Source organism: Lampetra fluviatilis, unplaced genomic scaffold (assembly GCF_964198595.1).
Source record: "Lampetra fluviatilis unplaced genomic scaffold, kcLamFluv1.1 SCAFFOLD_410, whole genome shotgun sequence".
In the NCBI taxonomy this organism is placed as follows: Eukaryota; Metazoa; Chordata; class Hyperoartia; order Petromyzontiformes; family Petromyzontidae; genus Lampetra; species Lampetra fluviatilis.
The window spans coordinates 62,447-82,667 of NW_027621382.1; the positions used below are offsets into that span (position 1 = coordinate 62,447).

At 53.7% G+C, this 20,221-nt stretch overlaps 1 protein-coding gene across 2 annotated transcripts in view; it reads right to left on the bottom strand.

Moving 5' to 3' along the window:
• Nucleotides 1–14,293, bottom strand: part of B4GALT7 (beta-1,4-galactosyltransferase 7) — a 34,742-nt gene extending 20,449 nt beyond the window's left edge. Inside the window, exons 1-7 of one of the 2 annotated variants that reach the window (XM_078885488.1) lie at nt 13,998–14,293; nt 12,863–12,947; nt 12,133–12,285; nt 11,674–11,771; nt 10,988–11,223; nt 9,339–9,564; nt 3,707–3,790 (exon numbers count right to left, since the gene is read on the bottom strand). In XM_078885488.1, coding sequence (XP_078741614.1) covers nt 3,707–3,790; nt 9,339–9,564; nt 10,988–11,223; nt 11,674–11,771; nt 12,133–12,283 — 795 coding nt within the window. In that variant the 5' untranslated portion in view covers nt 12,284–12,285; nt 12,863–12,947; nt 13,998–14,293. Of the gene's footprint in view, nt 1–3,706; nt 3,791–9,338; nt 9,565–10,987; nt 11,224–11,509; nt 11,575–11,673; nt 11,772–12,132; nt 12,286–12,862; nt 12,948–13,997 lie in introns of those variants that run through there. The other variant, XM_078885487.1, reaches the window with a different exon arrangement.
• Between the last annotated feature and the right edge of the window lie 5,928 nt (nt 14,294–20,221).

Genomic DNA, 20,221 nt, shown 5'->3' on the forward strand with positions numbered 1-20,221 from the left:
CACCCGTAGGGAACTGTTGGCAATTGTCCATTTCATCCAACAGTATCGCCCATATCTGTACGGTCGGCGTTTCACCGTCCGCACAGATCATGCGGCACTGCAGTACGCCCTGAGGGTTCAACAGCCATCGGGACAATTGTCCCGATGGTTGGAGGTCCTCCAGGATTACGATTTCCAAACCACATACCGTAAGGGCGTTCGCCACACCAACGCGGACGCTCTGTCACGCTTGCCAACCGCCTCCGAGTGTGCATGCCTCCTGGGGTCTGGACGTTGCAGGCCTCCAGGGGACACATCGCTACCTGTCTTGGCGGCCGCCAACGACGACGATGCAGTGGTTCCTAATTCGATCGAACAACAGGGCAAAGATTCCCTGTTGGGGTTGCCCGTCATTGAATGGGGGCGCCTCCAGATGGAGGATGTCTCCCTCCTCGGGTGGCGACGTCGCGTTGGCGGTGCGGCGGGGGGAAAAAGAGGTGGTTCCGACGCATGGGAAATGTGCCAAGGTCTGCTGATGCATTGGGACGGGAAGTCACGCCGACATCGGCTGGTGGTCCCTACTGGGTTGCGGGGTAGGGTGGTATGGGCCGCTCATGAGCGCCTCCTACACCTGGGGACCCAAAAGACTCTCGCCTTGTTGCAACTTGATTTTTATTGGCCTGGCATGACGAGGGATGTTGGGGATTTGTTGGGATCATGCCCTCAATGTGCACAACGCAAACCGCCGGCACGGGAGTCTAACCCGCCTTTGCAATCGATCAAAGTGTCCAGGATAAACGAGCTGGTCGCTCTGGACATTTTGGGACCATTCCCCGCCACCCCCAGGGGGAATAGATATTTGTTGACTGGTGTCGAGTATTTTACACGCTGGCCTATGGCCTGGCCTCTGGCCAACCAGTCGGCAGCAGCCATCGTGGAGGCCTTTGTTCAGGGTTATGTCCTGGACAAAGGTGCTCCGGAGAGGTTGCTGACCGACCAGGGCAGAAATTTTTCCGGTAAACTACTCAGACAAGTCTGCGATCTCCTGGGCACAAAGAAAATTCGGACCTCCCCATATCACCCACAAACTGACGGGATGGTCGAACGTTTGCATCGCACCATCTCGTCCATGTTATCACAACAAGTTTCGGACTCGCAAACGGATTGGGACCTACAAATTCAGGGGGTCTTGGCGGCGTACCGGATGGCACCCCATGCAGCTACGGGGTTTTCTCCCTTTTACCTCATGTACGGCCGAGAACCAGACCCGCCTGTTCGTGCCCAGTTGCGGATCCCCGTGCCGCAGGGAAAAACTAATCTGGCTGACCACGTTAAATTTAATCTGGACAAATTGACCGAGGCACGGGATGCTGCAATGCAAAACTCTGACCTCCGTCAGAAGGCGAATGAGCGCCTCAGATTGAGTCGAGCGCACATACTGCAGTGGAAGCCGGGGGACAAGGCATGGTTGCACTGCCCCCAGGTGCCACTGGCAACCTCCTCTAAACTGGTGCGGCCGTGGCGGGGCCCTGTGGAAGTGGTGGAGGTGTTACGTCCGCAGTGCGTGCGCATAAAGTGGGGGAAGCGGAGATGGTTCGTGCACCCCTCTAGGTTGAAACCCTTCGCAGCGGTACACAATCCCACTTCACACGCGCGTGGCCAAACGTGTGGGGGGTCGGCCGACTCGCTGGGTCCGTCTCCGTCGCTCTCACCTAATGCCTTGCCGGCTGTGCCACCTTCAGGAGCATCGGGAGTGACGGGCTCACGCCCGATCACCCCTCCTGCGGATACCGAGGGTCACGCGGAGTCGGATGAATGCTCACCCCAAGACGGACAGTCGCCACCTGATGGTCCGCCACGCGGGGTTACCCCGTGCGAGGGGCCCGCTGCAAGGACGCGCGCTAAAATGCGCAAACTGTTGTGAGGCCGGAAAATGTGTACATAGCTGTTGTGTTTATTGGGTGTTGTGTGGGTGGTGTGTTCCCCGCTCCTCGGATGTACATATGTTGGCTTCACCGTGTGTTGTGTGTGCGTGGTGGGTTCCCTGCTGATTGTATATAGGCTGTTTTTTTTACGGAATTCGTATTTATTCGGGGGGGGGTGCGTCGGGTTGTTTCTCATCTTGCTGTTGCGTTCTTGTTCTGGTTCCTGTTATTGTTCAAAAATAGTGAGGCACACGCGCGGTCAGGGGGTGAAGGCACCTTTATTGTCAAATTTTTGTATGTTGGCAGCCGGGACGGCTGCATGCTATGCGGGGGGGAGTGATGTAGGGGTGTTAGAGAGAGAGCCCGTTATGCATGGCAGCCTATGGTAAACAAACACAGTAGGCGGGGCTACATGTGTGCACAAGCAGGTGCCCTCTGCGACGTCCGCGCCAGACACCCTGGGGGGTCGATTCGGTCGTTATGATCCCCCGGGGCCCCACCCCTCAGGGAGGGGTTGGGTATAAAAGGGGAATGTATCGAAGGGCTCGGGAGTGATGTTTAGCTAAAGAAGAGGAGGCGGAAGACGTCTGAGATAGAGCCCTGGACTCCCCCTGGTACGCCGTCCTTATCAGGACCGCGCAGGCTCGAGCCAGTGGCGTGGTACCAGAGCCAGAGCCAGTGCTGGTCTGGACTCTGGGTACCGGGCCCGACTGACCAGTGTCGGGCCAAGATAGCCTCCCCTAGCCCATTAGTGGAGGACTCAGAGGCAGGCTAGGGTTAGCTAGAGAGGTGTGTCCTCAGATAGACGGGTGAGGGGGCCGATACCCCCTCAAATGTGTATGTCACAACGTTGGTGTTAAATAAACAAGTGTGCCTCCAACTCCGGTGTGAACGAGTCGTGAGCGTTACTACACATGTACAGACACACGCACACAACTAACAACACGTACACACGTACACACGTGTGTGTGTACGTGTGAATAGTGAGTAGTGAGTGAGTAGCTGAGTGAGTGACTGAGTGACTGAGTGAGTGACTGAGTGAGTGACTGAGTGAGTGACTGAGTGAGTGAGTGACTGAATGAGTGAGTGAGTGACTGAGTGACTGAGTGAGTGACTGACTGAGTGGCTGAGTGAGTGACTGACTGAGTGACTGAGTGAGTGAGTGACTGAGTGAGTGAGTGACTGAGTGAGTGACTGAGTGAGTGAGTAGCAGAGTGCGTAGTGAGTGCGTAATGAGTATCTGAGTGAGTGAGTGTCTGAGTGAGTGGCTGAGTGAGTGACTGAGGGACTGGGTGAGTGAGTGAGTGGCTTAGTGAGTGTGTGAGTGACTGAGTGAGTGGCTGAGTGAGTGAGTGACTGAATGAGTGAGTGAGTGACTGAGTGACTGAGTGAGTGACTAACTGAGTGGCTGAGTGAGTGACTGACTGAGTGACTGAGTGAGTGAGTGACTGAGTGAGTGACTGAGTGAGTGAGTAGCAGAGTGCGTAGTGAGTGCGTAGTGAGTATCTGAGTGAGTGAGTGTCTGAGTGAGTGGCTGAGTGAGTGACTGAGGGACTGGGTGAGTGAGTGAGTGGCTTAGTGAGTGTGTGAGTGACTGAGTGAGTGGCTGAGTGAGTGAGTGAGTGACTGAGTGAGTGGCTGAGTGACTGAGTGAGTGAGTGAGTGACTGAGTGAGTGAGTGGCTGAGTGAGTGAGTGGCTGAGTGAATGACTGAGTGAGTGACTGAGTGAGTGACTGACTGACTGAGTGAGTGACTGAGTGAGTGACTGAGTGAGTGACTGAGTGAGTGACTGAGTGAGTACCTGTAACCCGGCCTCCATCATCCGCTTGTAGAATTCATCATCTTCTCGACCCCATCCCCAGAACCGATTGGACAGCCCATTGCACTGAGGACACAGACAAAGGTCCCCCGTGTAGCCTTTCACACACAGCAGGGGCAAGTGCTGTTAGTAGTAGCAGCAGCAGCGTCTATGAAGGCCACCACCACTACACCACCACCACCACAACCACCACCACCACTACACCACAACCACCACCACTACACCACCACTACACCACCACCACCACTACACCACCACCACCACTACACCACCACCACCGTTACACCACCACCACTAACATCACCACCACCACTACACCACCACCACTACAGCACCACCACCACTACACCACCACCACCACTACACCACAACCACCACCACAACCACCACCACCACAACCACCACTACACCACCACCACCACTACACCACAACCACCACCACAACCACCACTACACCACCACCACAACCACCACCACAACCACCACTACACCACCACCACAACCACCACTACACCACCACCACAACCACCACCATCACCACCACCACTACACCACCACTACACCACCACTACACCACCACTACACCACCACTACACCACCACCACCGTTACACCACCACTACACCACCACCACCACTACACCACCACCACTAACATCACCACCACCACTACACCACCACCACCACACCACCACCACCGCTACACCACCACCACCACTACACCACCACCACTACACCACCACCACTACACCACCACCACTACACCACCACCACCACTACACCACCACCACTACACCACCACCGCTATACCACCACCACCACCACTACACCACCATCACCACCACCACTACACCACCACCACCACCACCACTACACCACCACTGCTAGACCACCACCACCACTACACCACCACCACCACTACACCACCACCACCACCATCACCACCACCACTACACCACCACTACACCACCACCACTACACCACCACCACCACTACACCACCACTACACCACCACTACACCACCACTACACCACCACCACTACACCACCAATACACCACCACCACTACACCACCAATACACCACCACCACTACACCACCACCACCGCTACACCACCACTACACCACCACTAACACCACCACTAACACCACCACCACTACACGACCAATACACCACCAATACACCACCACCACTACACCACCACCACTACACCACCACTACACCACCACCACACCACCACCACTACACCACCACCACTGCTACACCACCACTACCACTACACCACCACTACACCACCACCACACCACCACCACTACACCACCACCACTGCTACACCACCACTACCACTACACCACCACTACACCACCACCACACCACCACCGCTACACCACCACCGCTACACCACCACCACCACTACACCACCACTACACCACCACCACACCACCACCGCTACACCACCACCACCACCACTACACCACCACCACTACACCACTACTACACCACCACTGCTACACCACCACTACACCAGTGGCTGACTGAGTGGCTGACTGACTGACTGACTCACTCAATGACTGACTCACTCACTGACTGCCTGACTCACTGACTCACTCACTGACTGACTCACTGACTCACTCACTGACTGACTGAGTGGTTGACTGACTGACTGACTCACTCACTGACTGACTCACTCACTGACTGACTGAGTGGTTGACTGACTGACTCACTCACTCACTGACTCACTCACTGACTGACTGGTTGACTGACTGACTGACTCACTCACTGACTGACTGAGTGGCTGACTGACTCACTCACTGACTCGCTCACTGACTGACTGAGTGGTTGACTGACTGACTGACTCACTCACTGACTGACTGAGTGGCTGACTGACTCACTCACTGACTCACTCACTGACTGACTGAGTGGTTGACTGACTGACTGACTCACTCACTGACTGACTGAGTGGCTGACTGACTCACTCACTGACTCACTCACTGACTGACTGAGTGGTTGACTGACTGACTGACTCACTCACTGACTGACTGAGTGGCTGACTGACTCACTCACTGACTCACTCACTGACTGACTGAGTGGTTGACTGACTGACTCACTCACTGACTGACTGAGTGGCTGACTGACTCACTCACTGACTCACTCACTGACTGACTGAGTGGTTGACTGACTGACTGACTCACTCACTGACTCACTCACTGACTGACTGAGTGGTTGACTGACTGAGTGACTGACTCACTCACTGACTGACTCACTGCCTGACTCACTCACTGACTGACTGAGTGGTTGACTGACTGACTCACTCACTGACTGACTCACTGCCTGACTCACTCACTGACTGACTGAGCGTCCCAACCTTGCGGTAGTGCTGCTTGGTGATGATGAGAATGCCCCCACGAACGTGGGGTAGTGGTAGAGGGGGTGCAGCACAGCATTGATACACACACACACAGATACCATACAGAGAGAGACTGAGTGAGTGACTGAGTGAGTGGCTGACTGAATGAGTGGCTGACTGAATGAGTGGCTGAGTGAGTGAGTGAGTGACTGAGTGAGTGAGTGGTTGACTGAGTGAGTGAGTGTTTGACTGAGTGATTGACTGAGTGACTGAGTGAGTGACTGACTGACTGACTGAGTGAGTGACTGAGTGACTGACTGACTGAGTGAGTGACTGAGCGACTCACTGACTGAGTGAGTGGTTGACTGACTGACTGACTCACTCACTGACTCACTCACTGACTGACTGAGTGGTTGACTGACTGACTGACTCACTCACTGACTCACTCACTGACTGACTGAGTGGTTGACTGACTGAGTGACTGACTCACTCACTGACTGACTCACTGCCTGACTCACTCACTGACTGAGTGGTTGACTGACTGACTCACTCACTGACTGACTCACTGCCTGACTCACTCACTGACTGACTGAGCGTCCCAACCTTGCGGTAGTGCTGCTTGGTGATGATGAGAATGCCCCCACGAACGTGGGGTAGTGGTAGAGGGGGTGCAGCACAGCATTGATACACACACACACACAGATACCATACAGAGAGAGACTGAGTGAGTGACTGAGTGAGTGGCTGACTGAATGAGTGGCTGACTGAATGAGTGGCTGAGTGAGTGAGTGACTGAGTGAGTGAGTGGTTGACTGAGTGAGTGTTTGACTGAGTGATTGACTGAGTGAATGAGTGAGTGACTGACTGACTGACTGAGTGAGTGACTGAGTGACTGACTGACTGAGTGAGTGACTGAGCGACTCACTGACTGAGTGAGTGGTTGACTGACTGACTGACTCACTCACTGACTCACTCACTGACTGACTGAGTGGTTGACTGACTGACTGACTCACTCACTGACTGACTGAGTGGCTGACTGACTCACTCACTGACTCACTCACTGACTGACTGAGTGGTTGACTGACTGACTCACTCACTGACTGACTGAGTGGCTGACTGACTCACTCACTGACTCACTCACTGACTGACTGAGTGGTTGACTGACTGACTGACTCACTCACTGACTGACTGAGTGGCTGACTGACTCACTCACTGACTCACTCACTGACTGACTGAGTGGTTGACTGACTGACTCACTCACTGACTGACTGAGTGGCTGACTGACTCACTCACTGACTCACTCACTGACTGACTGAGTGGTTGACTGACTGACTCACTCACTGACTGACTGAGTGGCTGACTGACTCACTCACTGACTGACTGAGTGGTTGACTGACTGACTCACTCACTGACTGACTGAGTGGCTGACTGACTCACTCACTGACTCACTCACTGACTGACTGAGTGGTTGACTGACTGACTGACTCACTCACTGACTCACTCACTGACTGACTGAGTGGTTGACTGACTGAGTGACTGACTCACTCACTGACTGACTCACTGCCTGACTCACTCACTGACTGACTGAGTGGTTGACTGACTGACTCACTCACTGACTGACTCACTGCCTGACTCACTCACTGACTGACTGAGCGTCCCAACCTTGCGGTAGTGCTGCTTGGTGATGATGAGAATGCCCCCACGAACGTGGGGTAGTGGTAGAGGGGGTGCAGCACAGCATTGATACACACACACACACAGATACCATACAGAGAGAGACTGAGTGAGTGACTGAGTGAGTGGCTGACTGAATGAGTGGCTGACTGAATGAGTGGCTGAGTGAGTGAGTGAGTGACTGAGTGAGTGAGTGGTTGACTGAGTGAGTGAGTGTTTGACTGAGTGATTGACTGAGTGACTGAGTGAGTGACTGACTGACTGACTGAGTGAGTGACTGAGTGACTGACTGACTGAGTGAGTGACTGAGCGACTCACTGACTGAGTGAGTGGTTGACTGACTGACTGACTCACTCACTGACTCACTCACTGACTGACTGAGTGGTTGACTGACTGACTGACTCACTCACTGACTGACTGAGTGGCTGACTGACTCACTCACTGACTCACTCACTGACTGACTGAGTGGTTGACTGACTGACTCACTCACTGACTGACTGAGTGGCTGACTGACTCACTCACTGACTCACTCACTGACTGACTGAGTGGTTGACTGACTGACTGACTCACTCACTGACTGACTGAGTGGCTGACTGACTGACTCACTGACTCACTCACTGACTGACTGAGTGGTTGACTGACTGACTGACTCACTCACTGACTGACTGAGTGGCTGACTGACTCACTCACTGACTCACTCACTGACTGACTGAGTGGTTGACTGACTGACTGACTCACTCACTGACTCACTCACTGACTGACTGAGTGGTTGACTGACTGAGTGACTGACTCACTCACTGACTGACTCACTGCCTGACTCACTCACTGACTGAGTGGTTGACTGACTGACTCACTCACTGACTGACTCACTGCCTGACTCACTCACTGACTGACTGAGCGTCCCAACCTTGCGGTAGTGCTGCTTGGTGATGATGAGAATGCCCCCACGAACGTGGGGTAGTGGTAGAGGGGGTGCAGCACAGCATTGATACACACACACACAGATACCATACAGAGAGAGACTGAGTGAGTGACTGAGTGAGTGGCTGACTGAATGAGTGGCTGACTGAATGAGTGGCTGAGTGAGTGAGTGACTGAGTGAGTGAGTGGTTGACTGAGTGAGTGTTTGACTGAGTGATTGACTGAGTGAATGAGTGAGTGAGTGAGTGACTGAGTGAGTAGCTGACTGAGTGGCTGACTGAGTGAGTAGCTGACTGAATGAGTGGCTGACTGAATGAGTGGCTGAGTGAGTGAGTGGCTGACTGACTGAGTGAGTAGCTGACTGAATGAGTGGCTGAGTGAGTGAGTGAGTGGCTGAGTGAGTGAGTGTTTGACTGAGTGAGTGGTTGACTGAGTGACTGAGTGAGTGGTTGACTAAGTGAGTGGTTGACTGACTGAGTGATTGCCTGAGTGAGTGAGTGATTGATTGACTGAGTGAGTGGTTGACTGAGTGACTGACTGACTGAGTGAGTGTTTGACTGAGTGACTGAGTGAGTGGTTGACTGAGTGACTGACTGACTCACTCACTGCCTGACTCACTGACTGACTCACTCACTGCCTGACTCGCTCACTCACTGACTGACTGAGCGTCCCAACCTTGCGGTAGTGCTCCTTCGTGATGATGAGAATGCCCCCCACGAACGTGGGGTAGTGGTAGAGGGGGTGGAGTTGTGGTGATGCCACGTGGAATGGCCCCTGGGCCGGGAAGCCGTAGTTCAACGCCGCGTTGAGGGGCAGCAGGTCTACGTCGTGCATGGCGACGTAGTCACTGTGCTCGGGGCTCAGCAGGAAGCCGGCGTTGATGAGGGCGGCTCTGTTGAAGCTGTACGCGCACACGCACACACACGCAGACACACACACACACGCACACACGCAGACACACACACACACACGCACACACGCAGACACACACACACACGTATATACACACACACAGACACACACGCACACACGCAGACACACACACGCGCACACACACACGCAGACACACACACACACGTATATACACAACAACAACAACAACCGCCATTCGCCACTAAGTGGCGGTGACGTCACCACGACGCTTGTGCCAGGCCATGTGCACCTTGAGGCCACGTGAAGTGTCGAACGCCCGCTGGCAGGAGGTCACGGGGCAGACCCAGGTGCCACGGGTCGACTGACCGAGATGACCGAGACGACTGGCTGATGCACCACCTGTGCCCCCTACTGTACCAACTTGCTGTGCTTTAGCCACCCGGCGCTCCGCTCGTTGTTGTGAGCGTCGCTCCTCCGCCCTCCGTTGTTGTTGGAGGGCGACTGCCTCCAACTGCCCAGTAGCGTCCTTCACGAGCCTCCTCCACTGAGGCCGATCTTGACACCGCTGGTACCAGTCATCGGCAAGTCCACTCAGCTCCACGTCCTCCTGTACCACATCACTCCATCTCTTCTCTAGCCCGTGCCGCGCCCGTTTAGCCCCCTCGATCCGGCCGAACAAAAGCTGTTTAGGCATGCGGTGGCTGGGCATGCGGGCTACATGACCCAGCCAACGCAGCCTTGCCTGCCGGAGGAGCTCACTGATGGGACTTTGCCCAGATCTTTCAAGGACTTGTGAGCTCCTCACACAATCCAGCCTGGTTAAACCCAGGATGGATCGTAGGCAGGCCAGCCTAAATGTTTCCAACCGGCGAAGATGCTCCACTAGGGGGGTCCACGTTTCGCAAGCGTAGAGAAGGGAGGGAATGACCGTGGCCGAGAAGACCTGAAGCTTCGTGCGGAGCGACAGACCAGGTAGCTTCCACACAGCGTCACGCAACCGATGAAAAGATATTGCCGCTCGACTGATTCGGAGTGAGACCTCTGCTGATAAACTGGAGCCGGTCATGAGCACACTGCCCAGGTATGGGAAACTCTCCACTCTCTCCACAACTGCCCCATCACCAATTGGGAGTTGTGGGGGTGGAGTGTCCGATGGTACAAAATACCCAGGCAGGTGCTTAGTTTTGGTGGGGCTGATGGTAAGGCCCCTACACACACACAGACACACACGCACACACGCAGACACACACACGCAGACACACACACGCACGTATATACACACACACAGACACGCACACACACGCAGACACACGTATATATACACACATACACGCACACATGCACACACACACCCTCCCATCACCCCCCCATCACCCCCCATCACCCCCCCATCATCCCCCATCACCCCCATCACCCCCCATCACCCCCCATCACCGCCCCCATCACCTCACCGCAGCGTGTCCACCTGGTGCACCACCAGGATGTGATGTCTCACTCGCTGTGAGCGCAGGAACCGGTGGAGATGTGGAACCATCTCCAGCAGCTGCTCCCAGCGCCCTCGGAACGGGACGATCACGGACAGAACGTGGGGTCCCCACGCCGGAGGTCCACCTCCACCCACAAAGTCGTCCACCTCCAACTCCACCTCCTCCACCGCCGCCGCCTCGTCGTAAAGGTGGCTGACTGACTGGGATCATCAACATCATCAACATCGTCATTAACATCGTCAACATCATCGTCACTATCATCATCATCACTATCATCATCAACACCATCACCGTCATCAACATCGTCATTAACATCGTCAACATCATCGTCACTATCATCATCATCACTATCATCATCAACACCATCATCGTCATCATCGTCATCATCGTCACCATCATCGTCAACACCATCATCATTAACATCATCGTCACCATCATCATTAACATCACCACCACCATCATCATCACTATCATCACCACCATCACCTTGTCAGTGTCGTTTCTATCTCCTCCATCCCTCCTCCTCCTCATCTCTCCACCACCACCTCCTCCACCACCACCTCCACCACCTCCTCCACCACCTCCTCCACCATCACCATCATCACCCCCATCACCACCATCACCCCCATCACCACCATCACCCCCATCACCTTGTCAGTGTCGTTTCTATCTCCTCCATCCCTCCTCCTCCTCATCTCTCCACCACCACCTCCTCCACCACCACCTCCACCACCTCCTCCACCACCTCCTCCACCATCACCATCATCACCCCCATCACCACCATCACCCCCATCACCACCATCACCCCCATCACCTTGTCAGTGTCGTTTCTATCTCCTCCATCCCTCCTCCTCATCATCTCTCCACCACCACCTCTTCCACCTCCTCCTCCTCTACCTCCACCACCTCCACCATCACCATCACCACCACAACCACCACCATCACCACCACCATCACCACTACCACCACCTCCACCATCACCACCACCTCCACCATCACCACCACCATCACCACCACCACCATCACCACCACCACCACCATCACCACCATCACCTTGTCAGTGTCGTTTCTATCTCCTCCATCCCTCCTCCTCCTCATCTCTCCTCCACCTCCACCTCCACCACCTCCACCTCGTTGTCCACCAGCTGAGTCTGGCCCGCAGCCCATCATGAGCCAGAGTGCGAGCGTGAAGACGGCGCTGATGATGGCCACGAGGTGGAGCAGACGCAGGCGGCGGCGGCGAGGTGGCGGTGATGGCATCACTACATCACCAGCGACATCAACACCGACATCATCATCAACATCATCATTAGTATCACCACCGACATCACCACCGACATCATCATCATCAACATCATCAACATCATCATCACTACTTCACCACCAACATCACCAGCGACATCATCATCATCACAATTAGTATCATCAACATCATCATTAGTATCATCAACATCATCATTAGTATCACCATCATCACCATTAGTATCACCATTAGTATCATCATCACCATCATCAGCAGCAGCAGCATCATCATCATCACCATCATCATCAGCATCATAATCAGCAACATCACCATCATCGGCAACATCATCATCAGCAGCATCATCAGCAGCAACATCATCATCATCAGCAGCAGCAACATCACCATCATCATCAGCAGCAGCAGCAACATCATCACCCAGCATCATCACCCAGCATCATCATCACCATCATCATCAGCAGCAACATCATCATCACCATCTTCATCATCGTCAGCAGCATCACCATCACCACCACCATCATCATCACAATCAGCAACATCATCACCATCATCATCAGCAGCATCATACAAGGAGGCACCTTCAGTCTCTTTTAGTTCCTCGAGTCTCTGGTTAGTGCGATGTCATCACCCCCATCACCATCACCCCCATCACCATCTTCAACACTGACAACATCATCACCATCATCACAATTACATCATCATCAATACCACCCCCATCATCACCACCATTATCACCACCCCCATCACCATCACCCCCATCACCATCTTCAACACTGACAACATCAACATCACCACCATCATCACAATTACATCATCATCAATACCACCCCCATCATCACCACCCCCATCACCATCACCCCCATCACCATCTTCAACACTGACAACATCAACATCACCACCATCATCACAATTACATCATCATCAATACCACCCCCATCACCACAACCCTCATCACCACCATCACCACCACCCCCATCACCATCACCCCCATCACCATCACCCCCACCACCATCACACTGACAACATCAACACCATCATCACAATGACATCATCAATACTACCCCCATCACATACATCACCTCATCACCACCACCCCCATCACCACCCCCATCACCACCACCATCACCCCGCCCCCCCATCACCACCATCCCCACCACCATCATCACCCCCATCACCCCCCATCACCACCCCCACCATCACCCCCCCCTCACCACCATCATCACCCCCATCACCCCCCCCCTCACCACCCCCACCATCACCACCACCATCACCCTCATCACCACCCCCATCACCCCCCCCCCCATCACCACCACCCCCCTCACCACCCCCACCATCACCACCACCACCCCCATCACCACCCCCCTCACCACTACCACCACCCCCATCACCACCCCCATCATCACCCCCATCACCACCCCCATCACCCCCCCCCCTCACCACCCCCACCACCCCCATCACCACCCCCATCACCATCTTCAACACTGACATCACCACCATCATCACAATTACATCATCATCAATACCACCCCCATCATCATCACACACCCCCCATCACCACCATCACCTCATCACTCCCCATCACCATCACCCTCAACCCCCATCACCACCCCCATCACCATCACCCCCCCCCCATCACCACGCCCACCCCATCACCCCCATCACCCCCATCACCACCACCATCACCCCCATCACCATCCCCATCACCCCCATCACCGATTCGAGCTTCTTGGACTCCAACTCGCCGACTTTCTGCGTGATGTAAAGCCGTCTTAACGCACTACTTTCTTGTTATTTTTTTTTTAACTAAATTTGTTTTAAAAAATACAAACCGCGCACCATCGGTGCCGAGCTGAACGAATCAATGCCGAGGTTTTGGGTGGAACGACGAGCGAGCGAACGAATTCAATGAACGAAACCCGCCGGGATTATTTTCTTCTCTCGGACCGATACACGGCCGGAGCCGCGAGAGATACCGAGGCGGCGGAGGCGGTGAAGCGGCTTTCCCGCGAAAGCCGATTCGCTCGCTCGCTCGCGCCGCCGCCGCGGAGGGATTTTCGCTACGTGTCGCCTCGTCACCGAGGTGGGGGTCAGGGAGGGGGGAGGGGTCAGGAGGTGGGGGGGAGGGGTTAGGGGGAGGGGTTAGGAGGTGGGGGTGGGGAGGGGCTAGGAGGTAGGGGGAGGGGCTAGGGGGGAGGGGTTAGGAGGTGGGGGGGAGGGGGTTGGGGGGATAGGGGGGAGGGGCTAGGAGGTGGGGGGGAGGGGGTTGGGGGGATAGGGGGGAGGGGCTAGGAGGTGGGGGGGAGGGGGTTGGGGGAATAGGGGGGAGGGGCTAGGAGATAGGGGGAGGGGCTAGGGTGGTTAGGGGGAGGGGTTAGGAGGTGGGGGGGAGGGGTTAGGGGGGAGGGGTTAGGGGGGAGGGGTTAGGAGGTGGGGGGGAGGGGTTAGGGGGGAGGGGTTAGGAGGTGGGGGGGAGGGGGTTGGGGAGATAGGGGGGAGGGGCTAGGAGGTGGGGGGGAGGGGGGAGGGGCTAGGAGATAGGGGGAGGGGCTAGGGTGGTTAGGGGGAGGGGTTAGGAGGTGGGGGGGAGGGGTTAGGGGGGAGGGGTTAGGAGGTGGGGGGGAGGGGTTAGGGGGGAGGGGCTAAGAGGTGGGGGGGAGGGGTTGGGAGCTAAGGGGGAGGGGTTAGGAGGTGGGGGGGAGGGGTTAGGGGGGAGGGGTTAGGAGGTGGGGGGGAGGGGTTAGGGGGGAGGGGTTAGGAGGTGGGGGGGAGGGGTTAGGGGGGAGGGGCTAAGAGGTGGGGGGGAGGGGTTGGGAGCTAAGGGGGAGGGGTTAGGAGGTGGGGGGGAGGAGTTAGGGGGAGGGGCTAGGAGGTGGGGGGAGGGGTTAGGAGGTGGGGGGAGGGGTTTGGGGGCTAGCGGGGAGGGGCTAGGAGGTGGGGGGGGGGCTAGGAGGTGGGGGGCGGGGTTTGGGGGGTAGAGGGGAGGGGCTAGGAGGTGGGGGGCGGGGTTTGGGGGGTAGAGGGGAGGGGCTAGGAGGTGGGGGGGAGGGGCTAGGAGGTGGGGGGAGGGGTTAAGGGGTTAGGGCGAGGGGTTGGGGGGGTTAGGGGGTTGGGTGAGGTGGGGAAGGTTGCTCGCTCGCTGATTGGCCGCCGCGTGTCACGTGCGCGCGGGCCTGACGTCACGCCTCTGTTGGCTAAGCCAATGGGATTGCGTCGCGTTGACACCTTTAGCTGAGGGCAGAGCAAACGCGACCGGCTGTGTTCTCGAATTCTTGGTTCTTTCGCTAAAGTTACGGAGATAGAAAATTAAAATATAATAAAATATAATTTAATAATAAAATATAATGTACAATAAAAAATAATACGGTGAAAATAATAAAACGAGCTGGGTGTCAAATGTCGACTTGAAGCTTTCTTGACTGCAGGGATGAATTGTTGTTTGGGTGTTTCGGTAAAGTCACGTAGATGGGTTCAAAGAGAAAAACAAGAAAATAAGAATAAAATAACAAAGAGAATAACAAGGAAATAACAAAGAAAATAACAAGGAAAATAAAATAAAAATAACAAGAACATAACAAAGAAAATAACAAAATAACAAAGAGGAAAACAAAGAAATTAACAAAGAAAATAACAAAGAAAATAAAATAAAAATAACAAGAAAATAACAAAGAAAATAACAAAATAACAAAAAATAACAAGCAGGACAACAAAGAAATTTACAAAGAAAATAACAAAGAAATTAACAAAGAAAATAACAAGGAAAATAAAATAAAAATAACAAGAAAATAACAAAGAAAATAACAAAATAACAAAAAATAACAAGCAGGACAACAAAGAAATTTACAAAGAAAATAACAAAGAAATTAACAAAGAAAATAACAAGGAAAATAAAATAAAAATAACAAGAAAATAACAAAGAAAATAACAAAATAACAAAAAATAACAAGCAGGACAACAAAGAAATTTACAAAGAAAATAACAAAGAACTTAACAAAGAAAATAAAGAAATTAACAAGAAAACAAAAGAATAACGACCTCATGAATATTAATTATGCTGGGGGGGGGGGTGTGGCCAACATCACGTGACAAGGGGCAAACTCATGAATATTCATAACGCAAGGGGGGGTGTGGCCAACATCACGTGACAAGGGGCAACCTCATAAATATTCATAACGCAAAAGGGGGTGTGGCCAACGTCACGTGACATGGGGCGACCTCATGAATATTCATAAGGCAAGGGGGGGTGTGGCCAACGTCACGTGACATAGGGCGACCTCATGAATATTCATAACGCAAGGGGGGGTGTGGCCAACGTCACGTGACATGGGGCGACCTCATGAATATTCATAACGCAAGGGGGGGGTGTGGCCAACGTCACGTGACATGGGGCGACCTCATGAATATTCATAACGCAAGGGGGGGTGTGGCCAACGTCACGTGACATGGTGCGACCTCATGAATATTCATAACGCAAGGGGGGGTGTGGCCAACGTCACGTGACATGGTGCGACCTCATGAATATTCATAACGCAAGGGGGGGTGTGGCCAACGTCACGTGACATGGGGCGACCTCATGAATATTCATAACGCAAGGGTGGGTGTGGCCAACGTCACGTGACATGGGGCGACCTCATGAATATTCATAATGAGGCACCACCGATCGTCCGAGCGGCGCGAGCTCATGAATATTCATTAGTTAGTCCCGCCGGTGACGTCACTCAGAAAAATGTTAATGAGGCAAAGCACAAAGATGGCCCAGTGCGACATGAACTTGATGAATATTAAGTAGCCTCATGAATATTCATAGGCTCGGGTGACGTCACCGGATTCCGAGTAAACACGGGCCCAGAGAGACACAGACACACAGAGAGACAGAGAGAGACACAGAGAGAGACAGAGAGAGACACAGAGAGACAGAGAGAGACAGTGGAGACGACATCGCTATGTCGGGAGAGGACAATGGGAGTACAAGCCTCCAGGGTGAGACACACGGGGAGACACGGAGACACGGGGACACAGAGACACGGGGAGAGACACAGAGACACAGAGACACGGGGAGAGACACAGAGACACGGGGGGAGACACGGGGAGAGACACAGAGACACGGGGAGAGACACAGAGACACGGGGAGAGACACAGAGACACGGGGGGAGACACGGGGAGACATGGAGAGACACGGGGAGACGGGGGGAGACACGGAGACACGGGGACACAGAGACACGGAGACACGGGGGGAGACACGGGGAGAGACACAGAGACACGGGGAGAGACACAGAGACACGGGGAGAGACACAGAGACACGGGGAGAGACACAGAGACACGGGGAGACACAGAGACACGGGGAGACACAGAGACACGGGGAGACACGGGGGGAGACACGGGGAGACACGGGGGGAGACACGGGGAGAGACACAGAGACACGGGGAGACACGGAGACACAGAGACACGGGGAGAGACACGGGGAGAGACACGGGGAGAGACACGGGGAGAGACACGGGGAGAGACACAGAGACACGGGGAGACACGGAGACACGGAGACACGGGGAGAGACACGGGGAGAGACACAGAGACACGGGGAGACACGGAGACACGGAGACACAGAGACACGGGGAGACACGGGGGGAGACACGGGGAGAGACACAGAGACACGGGGAGACACGGAGACACGGGGAGACACGGAGACACGGGGAGACACAGAGACACGGGGAGAGACACAGAGACACGGGGAGAGACACGGGGAGACACAGAGACACGGGGAGAGACACAGAGACACGGGGAGAGACACGGGGAGAGACACAGAGACACGGGGAGACACGGAGACACGGGGAGACACGGAGACACGGGGAGACACAGAGACACGGGGAGAGACACAGAGACACGGGGAGAGACACGGGGAGAGACACAGAGACACGGGGAGACACGGAGACACGGGGAGACACGGGGAGACGGGGGGAGACACAGAGACACGGGGGGAGACACAGAGACACGGGGAGAGACACGGGGAGAGACACAGAGACACGGGGAGACACGGAGACACAGAGACACGGGGAGACGGGGGGAGACACAGAGACACGGGGGGAGACACAGAGACACGGAGAGAGACACGGGGGGGGAGGGGGAGACACAGAGACACGGGGGGGAGACGGGGGGGGGTAGACACAGTGGAAAGGTCGTGTACCCGCTATTTATATCAACATCATCAACACCACCGCCATCATCATCATCAACACCGCCATCATCATCAACACCATCATCATCATCAACACCATCATCATCATCAACATCATCAACACCGCCATCATCATCAACACCGCCATCATCATCATCAACACCATCATCATCATCAACACCATCATCATCAACACCGCCATCATCATCATCAACACCATCATCATCAACATCATCAACACCATCATCATCATCAACACCATCATCATCATCAACACCATCATCATCAACACCATCATCATCATCAACACCATCATCATCAACACCACCATCATCATCAACACCACCATCATCAACATCATCAACACCACCGCCATCATCATCAACACCATCATCATCAACACCACCATCATCATCAACACCATCATCATCAACATCATCAACACCACCGCCATCATCATCAACACCATCATCATCAACACCATCATCACCATCACCACCATCATCATCACCACCAACATCACCACCATCATCATCACCACCATCAACACCACCATCATCATCATCAACACCATCATCATCACCACCATCAACACCACCATCATCATCATCAACACCATCATCATCAACATCATCACCACCATCATCAACATCATCAACACCACCGCCATCATCATCATGAACACCATAATCATCAACACCATCATCAACATCAACACCACCAACATCACCACCATCATCATCAACACCATCACCACCACCATCATCATCAACACCATCATCATCATCAACACCATCATCATCAACACCATCACCACCACCATCATCATCAACACCATCATCATCATCAACACCATCATCATCAACACCATCATCATCATCAACACCATCATCATCATCAACACCACCATCATCATCATCAACACCATCATCATCATCAACACCATCATCATCATCAACACCATCATCATCATCAACACCATCATCATCAACACCACCGCCATCATCATCAACACCATCATCATCAACACCATCATCACCATCACCACCATCATCATCACCACCAACATCACCACCATCATCATCAACACCATCACCACCACCACCATCAACACCACCATCATCATCATCAACACCATCATCATCAACATCATCACCACCATCATCAACATCATCAACACCACCGCCATCATCATCATGAACACCATAATCATCAACACCATCATCAACATCATCAACACCATCATCATCAACATCATCATCAACACCATCATCATCATCATCAACACCATCACCATCATCAACACCATCATCATCATCAACACCACCAACATCACCACCATCATCATCAACACCATCACCACCACCATCATCATCAACACCATCATCATCATCAACACCATCATCATCAACACCATCATCATCATCAACACCATCATCATCATCATCACCACCACCATCATCATCAACACCATCATCATCATCAACACCATCATCATCAACACCATCATCATCATCAACACCATCATCATCATCAACACCACCATCATCATCATCAACACCATCATCATCATCAACACCATCATCATCAACACCACCGCCATCATCATCAACACCATCATCATCATCAACACCATCATCATCATCAACACCACCATCATCATCATCAACACCATCATCATCATCAACACCATCATCATCATCAACACCACCATCATCATCATCAACACCATCATCATCATCAACACCATCATCATCATCATCACCACCAC